Genomic DNA, 11,207 nt, shown 5'->3' on the forward strand with positions numbered 1-11,207 from the left:
GGACCTGAGCCCTAGGACCATGCCTCAGGACTACCTGGTATGATGACTCCTTGCTGTCCCCAGTCCACCTGGCCGTGCTGCTGCTCCAGTTTCAACTGTTCTGCCTGCGGCTATGGAACCCTGACCTGTTCACCGGACGTGCTTGTTGCACCCTCAACAACTACTATGATTATTATTATTTGACCATGCTGGTCATTTATGAACATTTTAACATTTTAACATCTTGACCATGTTCTGTTATAATATCCACCCTGCACAGCCAGAAGAGGACTGGCCACCCCTCATAGCCTGGTTCCTCTCTAGGTTTCTTCCTAGGTTTTTGGCCTTTCTAGGGAGTTTTTCCTAGGGAGTTTTTCCTAGCCACCGTGCTTCTTTCACATGCTTTGCTTGCTGTTTGGGGTTTTAGGCTGGGTTTCTGTACAGCACTTTGAGATATCAGCTGATGTACGATTTGATTGATTGACCTGCTAATGATGGGGATGTGTCAAGTATGTGTGTGTGTGTGTGTGTGTGTGTGTGTGTGTGTGTGTGTGGTTTTACTATCCATGTGTGGAACAAAAATCCTCATATTCGGACAAGTGGGGACATTTCGCCGGTCCCCACAAGGAAAATGGCTATTTTAGGCTTAGGGGTTAGGTTTAGAGTTAGGGTTACAATTAGTGTTAGATTTAGGATTACGGGTTAGGTTTAGGGTTAGGCGTTAGGTTAAAGTTAAGGGTTAGGGAAAATACAATTTTGAATGGGAATCAATTGTTTGGTTTGTGAGTTGGGGAGTAGGGGAGCTTTTTTAGCAGCATGACAGACCAGGAAGTGTTTGATTTGAACACTGACCTCTGAACTGGGGCATGATGTCGTTCTCACTGCGTGTGGGCCAGGCAGGCTGGTTCCTGTCTCCATGCTGGTCTGTCTTCTCGATGGGCACGTTGGTGGGGGCTGGTGCGTACATCTCTATGAGGTAGCATAATATGGAAACACGTGGTTAGGTAAAGACGAGAAAGAGAGAGAGAGAGACAGAGAGAGAGAGAGAGAGAGAGAGAGAGGAATAATAATGAGAAGAGGTATTGAAATAACAGTGAGTGGTGAGTGAGCTGCGGTGAGTGAGGGACCTTTGGCCTTTTATTAATTGAGCCTGACTCTGAGAAAAGAGGGAATGTTATGCATTTCATCTCCACCCAATCACATCTAGGGATTCAATTACACTGTCTCATCTTCGTCTGCCTTTTCTCCAACTGTTCAACCAGCTAGTGTTAGGGTCCACAACCACAGCTGCCGTTATAGGGGCAGTGGAGCAGACCTAGGGTTTGTTTTCTTTCAAATACTTCGTGCTTTACTCTAGTCTGCCTAGAGTGCCAGGTGGGTGGGACGTTCACTTTCGGCACTACTCTATTGGTTCCATTAAGCCAGCCAAGCTCAATCAAGAGTAGATAAATCACTTGAAATGATTTCTAATAGTATTTGAACTCAGCTGGTGTGAATTACAGGCAGTGGCGTTCTCCTCAGAGCTCTGCTGTGAGTTTCATAATTACACTACTGCTGCATCTCATCGATCCAGGGCCGAGCAGTGACATAGAGAACAGAGAGGGAGCTATGATCAATGCTATTATCTAGCCATAGGAATGCATGTTAATTCACCACACAGCCCAGTATAACCCTAATCCCTCCATTCAACTATTAATATCAATGAAGGTGTGTTTGCTGTGGTTGTCCTCCTCAATTACTCAACTCATTACTTAACAGTCAACCAAATAAATATTTGAGGGACATGGTGTGAATACATAGCAACATCAATGGGAGGACATCTGCACTCTTTTATAGTCCTTCTTTCAAAGTAGTGCAGGCAGTATACATAAGGGAAAATCAACTAGGTGCTATGCCTTCTAGCAGAGTGGATCTAACCTTCCACAGAGTTGTATTATTTTCCAGAGAAAGCATAGAGCCCCTAGTTGATTATCCCTTTTATACCATGGCTATAATTTAACACATTTACTGCTAGAAATGTTTTCATTTGCAGGTAGAAATGTGTTCAACATCCACTGAAGTAGCTAGCAAGTTTACTAGATAGCTACAGTGGATGCCTTGGTAACCAACAGGGGCGGTTCTGGGGGGGGGGGCAGTGCCCCTGTGACAACAATTTTGGACCCCCTTGTGGCCCCCCTAAATGTGGAGTATGAAATAATTTTTACATACATTTTTGCTATCGTTCTTTTTTTACATCCGTTATTAGACAGTGGCAACGCGGAACACTAATGATTATGAACATAGTCTTTTGCCTGCTAATGCCTGCAATGCGGTGAAGAAAACGATATGACAACAATAACGTCTAATGTAACTGGCCCCTCTAACAGTACAACTGGCCCCAGCTTGGCCCCTCCAGTTGAAATGGTCTAAAACCGCCACTGGTAACCAAACAAACAGACTTGCTCGTTTAGCTAACCAAATCTTCAGTCCTAGCTTGCTATTATTCAACAATGCCAATAATGTTTTCACTTCGACTTTTGCTTTCAAAAGCAGCTCAAATATAGAACATGTAAGAATGAACTATAGCCATTGAATTCTACTGTGCTGATATACCGTGTGTTGTAGGGAAATAATGCATTCTCTAGAATGCCTTTCAAGCCAATCAGAAATGAGTATTCAACAATGCTATGTTATTAATAGCATTATAAACTGTGTGGTTCGAGCCCTGAATGCTGATTGTCTGAAAGCCGTGGTATATCAGACCGTATACCTCAGGTAAGACAAAACATTTATTTTTACTGCTCTAATTATGTTGGTAACCGGTTTATAATAGCAATAAGGCACCTTGGGGGTTTGTGGTATATGGCCAACATACCACACCCCCTCGTGCCTTATTGCTTAGGTAATATTGATGACCAGACAATTCATATTTTGCAAGGGAGTGTGAATGTGTGTGTGTGTGTGTGTGCGTGCGTACGCGTATGTGTACTGTATGTTTGAGGGGGAAGGAATTCATTAGAGGCAATGAGAGTGAACGGCAACAAATACACACACACACGCAAACGCACACACACACACCTGAACACATGGGGCAGCAGCTGCCCTCCACTATGGTGGGTTGGTGGCATGGCAGGGCGGGGCAGCTGACAGTAGAGCAGAGGGTCTGTCCCTGAAGGCAGTAGCAGTGTGTACAGCTGTCTATGTCCCAGCGCTCCTCGTCTGCATATGTCTTCCCATTGAAGTGGCACACGGCTCGCGGTGTGGCATCTGTCAGGAGACACGGGAGAAGATCAAATAGGATCAACCTTGGGGACAGGTAAACATATGGAAGATACTCATTCAGTAAACACGCAAACACATACACACATGCAGACACACATACACACACATGCACGCCACCACACACGTTTGTTTTACCATCCTTGTGGGGACCAAACAATTTGTTCCCATTTAAAATCCTATTTATTCCCTAACCCTAACCTTAACCTAACCCTAACCTTAACCTAACCCTAACCTAACCCTTAACCTAACCCTTAACCTAACCTTAACGCCTAACCCAGGTAGGTCCAATTATCTGTGTGTGTGTGTGTGTCCCTGCATGTGTGTGTGCAGCATACCGAGGCAATAGGGGCAGCACTGTCCTTTGCGTAGCACGGGCCTATTACAGCCAACGGGTGGGCAGGACTCTGAGAAGCAGCTGATCTGTCCGTCCAGACACACACAGCTGGAGCAGGTGTTGGGCTTCCAGGACTCTGCTGCCAGGAAGATGTCTCCCTCCTCGTTCCTGCAGTAGCTGGGCATGCTGTCATTACTGGGAGACTGGGGAGTGATGGGCTCGTCTATAGAGGAGAGAGGGACAAACACACAGTCAGGGTCAACTGACTGCACTCAGTCAGGTATGCTTTCAAAGATGTGTTCTTTAGATGTGACTGTAGCTCTTGGAAGCCAACAGAGCACCTAAGAACTGGTTCACCTGACAAGAATACATGGGTTGGATTCCAGGGCATAAAATATTGATGACATTCAAATGGTAGAATGTTCATCTTTGCGTCTTTGGTATATTCAGCTAAAACATCTCAAACAAACAGCTTGAAGATGCAATATGTAACTTTTTGGGCGACCCGACCAAATTCACATAGAAATGTGAGTTATAGATCTGTCATTCTCAATGAAAGCAAGTCTAAGAAGCGGTAGATCTGTTCTATGTGCACTATTTCTATACTACAATATTTGTGGTTAAGGAAAATATATTTCCCAGCGGTTTAGATGGTACAATGATTCTCTACACTAAACTTGCCTGTTTTGTCACAAACTGAAATTAGGTGAACTATTACAATTTTAGCAACCAGAAAATTCGGAGCGATTTCTGCATAGTACATCTTTAAGCGATGGAAACGAACAAAAATATCCATGTGAGAGTTGAGTTGGTGGCCTTCCAGGCATCTCTGTGCTGTTACACTGTTTTACTCTGACAGAGGCCCAAAGCACCCCTGTCTGTTTCATGTTTGGTTTGCTATGTCTCCATTTTCTCATGCACTAGTCATGTCTCGAGCTCCATAACTTATGCATTATGCACATATTCTCTCTCTCTCACACACACACACACACACACACACACACACACACACACACACACACACACACACACATCAGGCCACCCCTCTCTAGTTTGTTATGCCAGGCATACTATCGTTGTGCAGCCGTATTGTTGTGTTGGAAATAGAGACAAGGAAAATAGTAAACATTACAATAGCATCTCTCTCAATGCCAGGTCTGTGCAGCTATAATTTACTTTAGGACCTCAGTTAAGACAATCTTGAGACACTATCCCCCTTCACATTCGTCTCTACCTTATATATATATATATATACGGCTTAGGGTTTAGGCTGTGTTTAAGCATAATGATAAGGCTGCCGTTCTCTATTTTAAATAATGTTATAGTTGCCACACAGACTCAGATACTGTATATAGAGACTCAAAGACCCATAGTGTTTCAAAGCCAACTTGAATAACCAACCGCTACTCAAACTCACCTGGGCAGTGGGGGCAGCAGGAGTCTTGGGTTCTGATTGGGCTCTGGCAGAGCAAGGGCGGGCACACCTCTGTCTCACACAGGACACGCCCACTGTGACAGGTGCACTGGGTGCAGGCGTCGATGTTCCACGTCTCCCCCTCCACAAAGTACTCTCCCCCCGGGGCCAGACACACTGACGAGTCCCCCAGGTCTGGCTTGTGGGAGCTGGGCTCATCTGAGGGAGGAGAACAGAAGAGTGAGCACAGGGTCAAAGGTGAAACATATTGGAAACAGCTTTTTCATTAGTATGTACTGTATTATCAACAGTATCTACTATGAAACAATGAAGAAGATGGGAAAATCGGCAATATCTTTTCAGAAGAATTTCAGCTTCAAGATGATTTCAAGTAAACACACCAACTATCCTTTCTAAGAATAGACTACTACAAGTGCACAGTTGTTTTTCCTTACTTCATTATTTTGTTTTAGGCTCCTTACCTGGGCAGGATGGGCAGCACTGTCCAGCCCGTATGGCAGGGCTGTCGCAGGCTGGCACCGGGCACGAGATGAGGGTACACATCTCCCTGCCACTGTGGCAGTAACAGTCCCGGCAGCCATCGTGCCAGTTCTCCCCATTCTCGTGCCGTCTTCCATCCATGGACAGACATGAGCCCTTTTTCACTGACGGGGCGACTGACGAGGAGCCCTGGTCTGGAAGAGGACAAGTTTTAGAGATACAACTACCAGCATAACCCTAACCCTTACACTATAAAGTACATTCTTAGAAAAAAGGTGCTATCTAGAACCTGTCCCCATAGAAAACCCCTTTGAAGAACCTTTTATGATTCCCTTTTTTCTAAGAGTGTACAGTGTTAGGCGGACCAATCACTGACTGGCTTACAGGATCAGGGGCCAACCAGGAACAAATCATTGTCAGGGAGAGAATAAAAACACCTTGATTAAAATCCTGTCTGAGATTCTGAGCCATACAGGGACGGATGCCCAATTTTACCAATTCAAAAGAAAGACAGATTCAAAACGTTTTTCTCATTAAAAGAGCTATGTTTCGAACCCTCATTCATTAATATTTGACAGGGAGTTCATTATTTAGTGCAAATCACAGCAGAACACAAGAGAAGTATCAATAATAGATCTGTGTGGAGGAGATGACCCCAGCCTGCCATCTGGTCACACCCAAGATGTAACAATATATCTCAAATGGCACCCTATTCCCTATATAGTGTACTACTTTTTACCAGAGCCCATCAAAAGTAGTACACTATAAAGGGAATAGGGTGCCTTTCATGACACATCCTTAGTCATATTCTATACCCTCAACATCCATCACAACAGAAGTTTGGTTCTTTCTGATGGTGAAGGTAGCTGACTATGATGAGAACAATAATAACCAGATGGCCAGTCTGGCAGCAAGAGGCTACTCCACACAACTCTCTATGGGTGTAATATGTGAAACAAGAAAACACTGACAGCAGAATAGTTAGAAAGTTTAGGTACTGGTAGTGGTTCTCCAAGTCTGACAGGGGAAAGAGAGGAGAGAGTTTGGAGAACTTTTTTATTTTATTAGCAGCATCGAAATTATGTACGCAAAAGTATCAAAGGTTATCAATAGATGGCACTCACCTCTGCACTGGCACTTCAGGCAGCCCAACTCGTCCTGCTGGAAGCCCATTGGACAGGGTTTGTCACAAGGTAACTCTGGACACTTCTTACAGCGGCAGATATCACAACCATGCTTGTTCTTTCTGATGGGGGTAGAGGAGAGAGAGAGGTTAACACTTATTCACAAGGTTGGATAATATAGGTACTAATTTACATAGTATATGCTACAGTATCTGAATTGGAGAGCCTATAAAATCCACCTTTGCTGAGTGTGACGGCCCATGTCCACTAGGGATGATGTCAGGTGATAAAACAACAAAGGCCATTCATTTTCATTGGAAGAAAAGCGAAGTTTCTGGGGGACCGTTGGCCGATGCGAAAATGGCGTGGGAGCTTGAACAGGGCGAAAGCTGAACTTTATGCAAATACTCAGCGATATCGCGGCGCAATACACCGATCGAAGCTCACTATAGCTTCTAGCCCCTGCTAGATTGGCTGTTGATACCTAGCACTACCTAGCATGCTGTTGGCTTGCTAGCAACCACATGACGAGCCACTCTGGACGAAGCTAGCGTGGCTACGCGAAGCATCACTGGTTATAGATCACAGCCGTGAGGGTTGCCAAAATGGCCGTCACGGTGGGTGTTGCAGTGAGGAGTCGGAAAAGACATCGGTTTGGGCTTTTATAGGCAACGTTGACAATAAATAGGCTCCAAAAGTGCTTAACATACGTACAAAGAGCAACAATAGGAAGAAGAGCAACATAAGTCACTGCACTGACCTAACCCAAGCCTCAATAATGCCTGAGCAATTTGCATGAGCTGCGGGCAAGTAGGCCTACAGTATAGCCCGACTTTCCCGTCTGTCCGGCCAAAACAGGATATGAAAGGTTTAAGAATACATTGTACCCATAATGCATTTTATCATGGAACACATTGTACCATTTCACACTTCACTCCTCCCCCGGGAAAATCAACATGTTTGCATGAACCACAACACAGTTGAGCTCTTGAACACCCTTCCGTTTGCCTGTCACAATCTCTGACCAGGAAACATGAAGGACCCCTCTACAATCAGCCTACGAGAACAAATCAAGTAAGCATTTACATTTCTTTAGCTTAACTTTGTTGTTAATGATCATTAGTGATCACTTTGTAATTATACTTTTCATCAACAAATGCAGCTCAGTATTCAACACCATTTTCCCCTCCAAGCTCATTACCAAGCTTAGGAGCCTGGGACTAAACACCTCCCTCTGCAACCTGATCCTGGACTTCCTGACGGGCCGCCCCCAGGCCGTGAGAGTTGGCAACAACACATCCATCATGCTGACCATCAACAGGACCCTGAACAGTTTCTACCCCCTCAAGGGTGTCCCCTCCTGTACTCCCTGTTTTCCAGGACTGCATGTCCACGCACGACTCCAACACCATCATCAAGTTTGCTGACGACACAACAGTGGTAGTAGGACTGATCAACGACGACGATGAGACAGCCTATAGGGAGGAGGTCAGAGACCAGGGCAACAACCTCTCCCTAAATGCCAGCAAGGCAAAGGAGCTGGTAGTGGACTACAGGAAACAGAGGGGCAAGCATGCCCCCATCCACATCGATGAGGCTGTAGTGGAGCGGGTCGAGATCTTCAAGTTCCTCGGTGTCCACATCACTAACGAATTAATACGGTCCACACACACACCCGCTCACACAGCTGTGAAGAGGGCACATCAGCGCCTCTTCGCCCTCAGGAGGCTGAAAAAAGTTATACAGCTGCACCATTGAGAGCATCTTGACTGGCTGCATCGCCGCTTGGTACGGCAACTGCAAGGCACCCGACAGCAAGGCGCTACAGAGGTCGGTGAGAATGGCCCAGTACATCACTGGGGCCGAGCTCCCTGCCATCCAAGACCTCTACTCCAGGCGGTGTCAGAGTAAGGCCCAAAAAATCTGCAAAGACTCCAGCCACCCTAGTCAAAGACTGTTCTCTCAGCTATCGCATGGCAAGCGGCACCAGTACACCAAGTCTGGAACCAACAGAACCCTGAACAGTTTCTACCCCCAAGTCATAATACTACTAAACAAGACTGCTAAATAGCTCATCAAATGGCTACCCGGACTACCTGCATTGACCCTACATACTTACACTGACCTCCCAACACACACACGTCATACACTCACACCTCAAACACACATAGCATGCGCACACATGCATACTGACGCCACACACTCACTCGTACCCCTGTGCATCGACTCGGTACTGGTACTGCCTGTATCTAGCCATGTTATTTTTACTTGTTATTGTTATTCGTTATTCTCTGTGTATTTATCCCTTGTGTCACTATTTCTATTTTGTATTACATTTTTGTAATATTTGATTTGAGCCGCAAACAAAATGTTTGGTGCCAAAACCAAACTAACTGGCAAACCCTCATCGTTTTTTACATTTATTTTTAGCAGCAGCTTACAACAGTGCTTGTATTTCAGCCTATGGAAAAACAATATACCAAATCACACTGTAAAATGGTAATCACACATCAATAGCAGTTGAATAAATAGCCAAAATACTTTGCCATTAAATTGACAGAAAAAACATGAATGACAGAAAATGGTGCTAAAATAAGACTGTGCACGCTACAGTAGTCTATAGTGAAAGTGAGAATATTAAGCTATGATGGTTTCATCTCTCACCTCAATAAAACAACAGCACTGATTACAGATGACGCCCGTCAACTTTTAGTTTGCCATTGTGTTTGTTTGTATGCCATGCTTTAATTTACAACAGCAAAAGTTTGTTTGCCGTGGTATCGGTTTCATTAGTTTGACATGGTTTTTGTCATTGCATAGAGGGGTAAACACATAGCAAACAGTCACACAAACATTTGCCTATCAGAGACAGGCAGTGTGCACGTTCCAGCTAGGTGCCAATGACAAGCAGCACCAATGTCATCAGTTAAAACAAGGACAGAGATAAGAGTGTGTGTGTGTGTGTGTGTGTGTGTGTGTTTACACGCGTGTCAACAGATGGCACAAATGACTGACCATGGGGACGTATCAAACAAACGTTTCGCTCTGTGGCTCGCTGCTCTGACCAGACAGAGCAGGGCACCTTTCCTAAATAGAAATTCACATTCCAAATCCCCCCTATCCCATCCATCCTCCTCTATCCCTCCATCCTCCCCCTCTTCATCCCTCCCTCCCTCTCCTCCTTCCATCCTCCCCCTCCTCCCTCTCCTGCCCACTCTCTTATCTCATGAATAATAAGATTGAGGAGGAACAGCCATGTACAATCCACATTTGGTTTGGTGATAAGGAGCTATCAAGGGCCATTTCAGCTGTGGGGAATATCAATAGAGTCTGTACGGAGAGGAGATGGCGGCCCGTTGAATTATTCAAACTAAACACTTTGCTGCTCGAACATAGGGTGTAAGCTATAACTTTGACGGCGCATAAATAGATATCTAAAATTAGAATCTTAGATGCAAGCATTCACGCCGTGCACACTCATTCATGAGAAAGGAATGAGAGAAAGGAAGGGAGCGAGAAGGGGAGAGAGAGGACGAGAGGAAGGGAGATGAGAGACAGAGAGAGAGCAATGATTGGCTCAATGCAGGCACAGACCAGTCGAGTAACACCTTTACTGTATGTGACAGACCATTGTTGAGGGAGAGTTTAGTTTATGATAGGAAGGTAAATGTGTGGACAGGACACTGCCTGCCACCTAAGCGTTTTACTCTCTGTCATATCCATAACTATTCTGTCATAATAATTCCTAGCAGGCCAGCTGGCTGGTTGGTCCACACCACAGTTAAGATACAGGGCAGATGGATTATAGTGCAGGTGGACCGGCCTCCCCAGGGCCTTATAGAAAAGCTGCTAGCTGCACACTAGAAAATCTGTTATGAAAGAGAAGGTGTACTACTATTACTACAAGGGACTAGGGGAGAAGCAGTTTTCTTTAAACGAGCAATCTGCATTTGAAACAAAGTGCCATCCGGTCATACAATTTACTTTGTTTAGTAACATTGGAGTAAAGAAATCTTATATTTTGGGTTTTGATGGGGTATGACAGTTGAACTAAGCTCATGAAGTTATATTCTTCAAGAATCAATGGGTATGTATCATTCTTTTTTTGTCCAGAAATAGATGCAGATTGTCCTTTTAAAGCCACAAACTGTAATTAGTGTATCAGCAAAACAGCAGCCCCGCTATAAATCTATTCCGTGAAACAACTTTATATTTTGGCTTCTGATGGGGTAAGACAGTTGTACTATGAGCTTGTGAGGCATTTATAAGTTACATTCTTCAAGAGTCAATATATAATTCATTAAAATAAGCATTTAACATCAGTAACTATTGCAGATTGTACCTTTTAACTTGGCTGGGAGCGAAGGAGCCTTCGGGCTCCGGTAGTGAGTTCGACATATATCCAGAACCATTCTGAACCGCTGACACACATAATCTGCTTCTCTAACTATGGTAATGTAATAAATCAGTTGAGCTGATGTGGGGGGGGGGGAATTATCTATTAACAAGCTCATCAAATGGAGGCTGAGATTGAGTCACATTATAATATTTTTGTTATTTTCAAACTAATTCAATCAGAAGGTGGTATGGCTGT

General features: G+C 44.6%; 1 protein-coding gene across 2 annotated transcripts in view; it reads right to left on the reverse strand.

Moving 5' to 3' along the window:
* Positions 1-11,207, reverse strand: part of LOC106601300 (cysteine-rich motor neuron 1 protein) — a 119,889-nt gene that overhangs the window by 10,512 nt on the left and 98,170 nt on the right. For both annotated transcript variants that reach the window (XM_014193406.2, XM_014193409.2), the window contains exons 10-15: positions 6,614-6,735; positions 5,471-5,683; positions 4,992-5,207; positions 3,576-3,797; positions 3,037-3,225; positions 832-948 (exon numbers count right to left, since the gene is read on the reverse strand). In XM_014193406.2, coding sequence (XP_014048881.1) covers positions 832-948; positions 3,037-3,225; positions 3,576-3,797; positions 4,992-5,207; positions 5,471-5,683; positions 6,614-6,735 — 1,079 coding nt within the window. The remainder of the gene's footprint in view (positions 1-831; positions 949-3,036; positions 3,226-3,575; positions 3,798-4,991; positions 5,208-5,470; positions 5,684-6,613; positions 6,736-11,207) is intronic.

Source organism: Salmo salar, chromosome ssa01, assembly GCF_905237065.1.
Source record: "Salmo salar chromosome ssa01, Ssal_v3.1, whole genome shotgun sequence".
In the NCBI taxonomy this organism is placed as follows: Eukaryota; Metazoa; Chordata; class Actinopteri; order Salmoniformes; family Salmonidae; genus Salmo; species Salmo salar.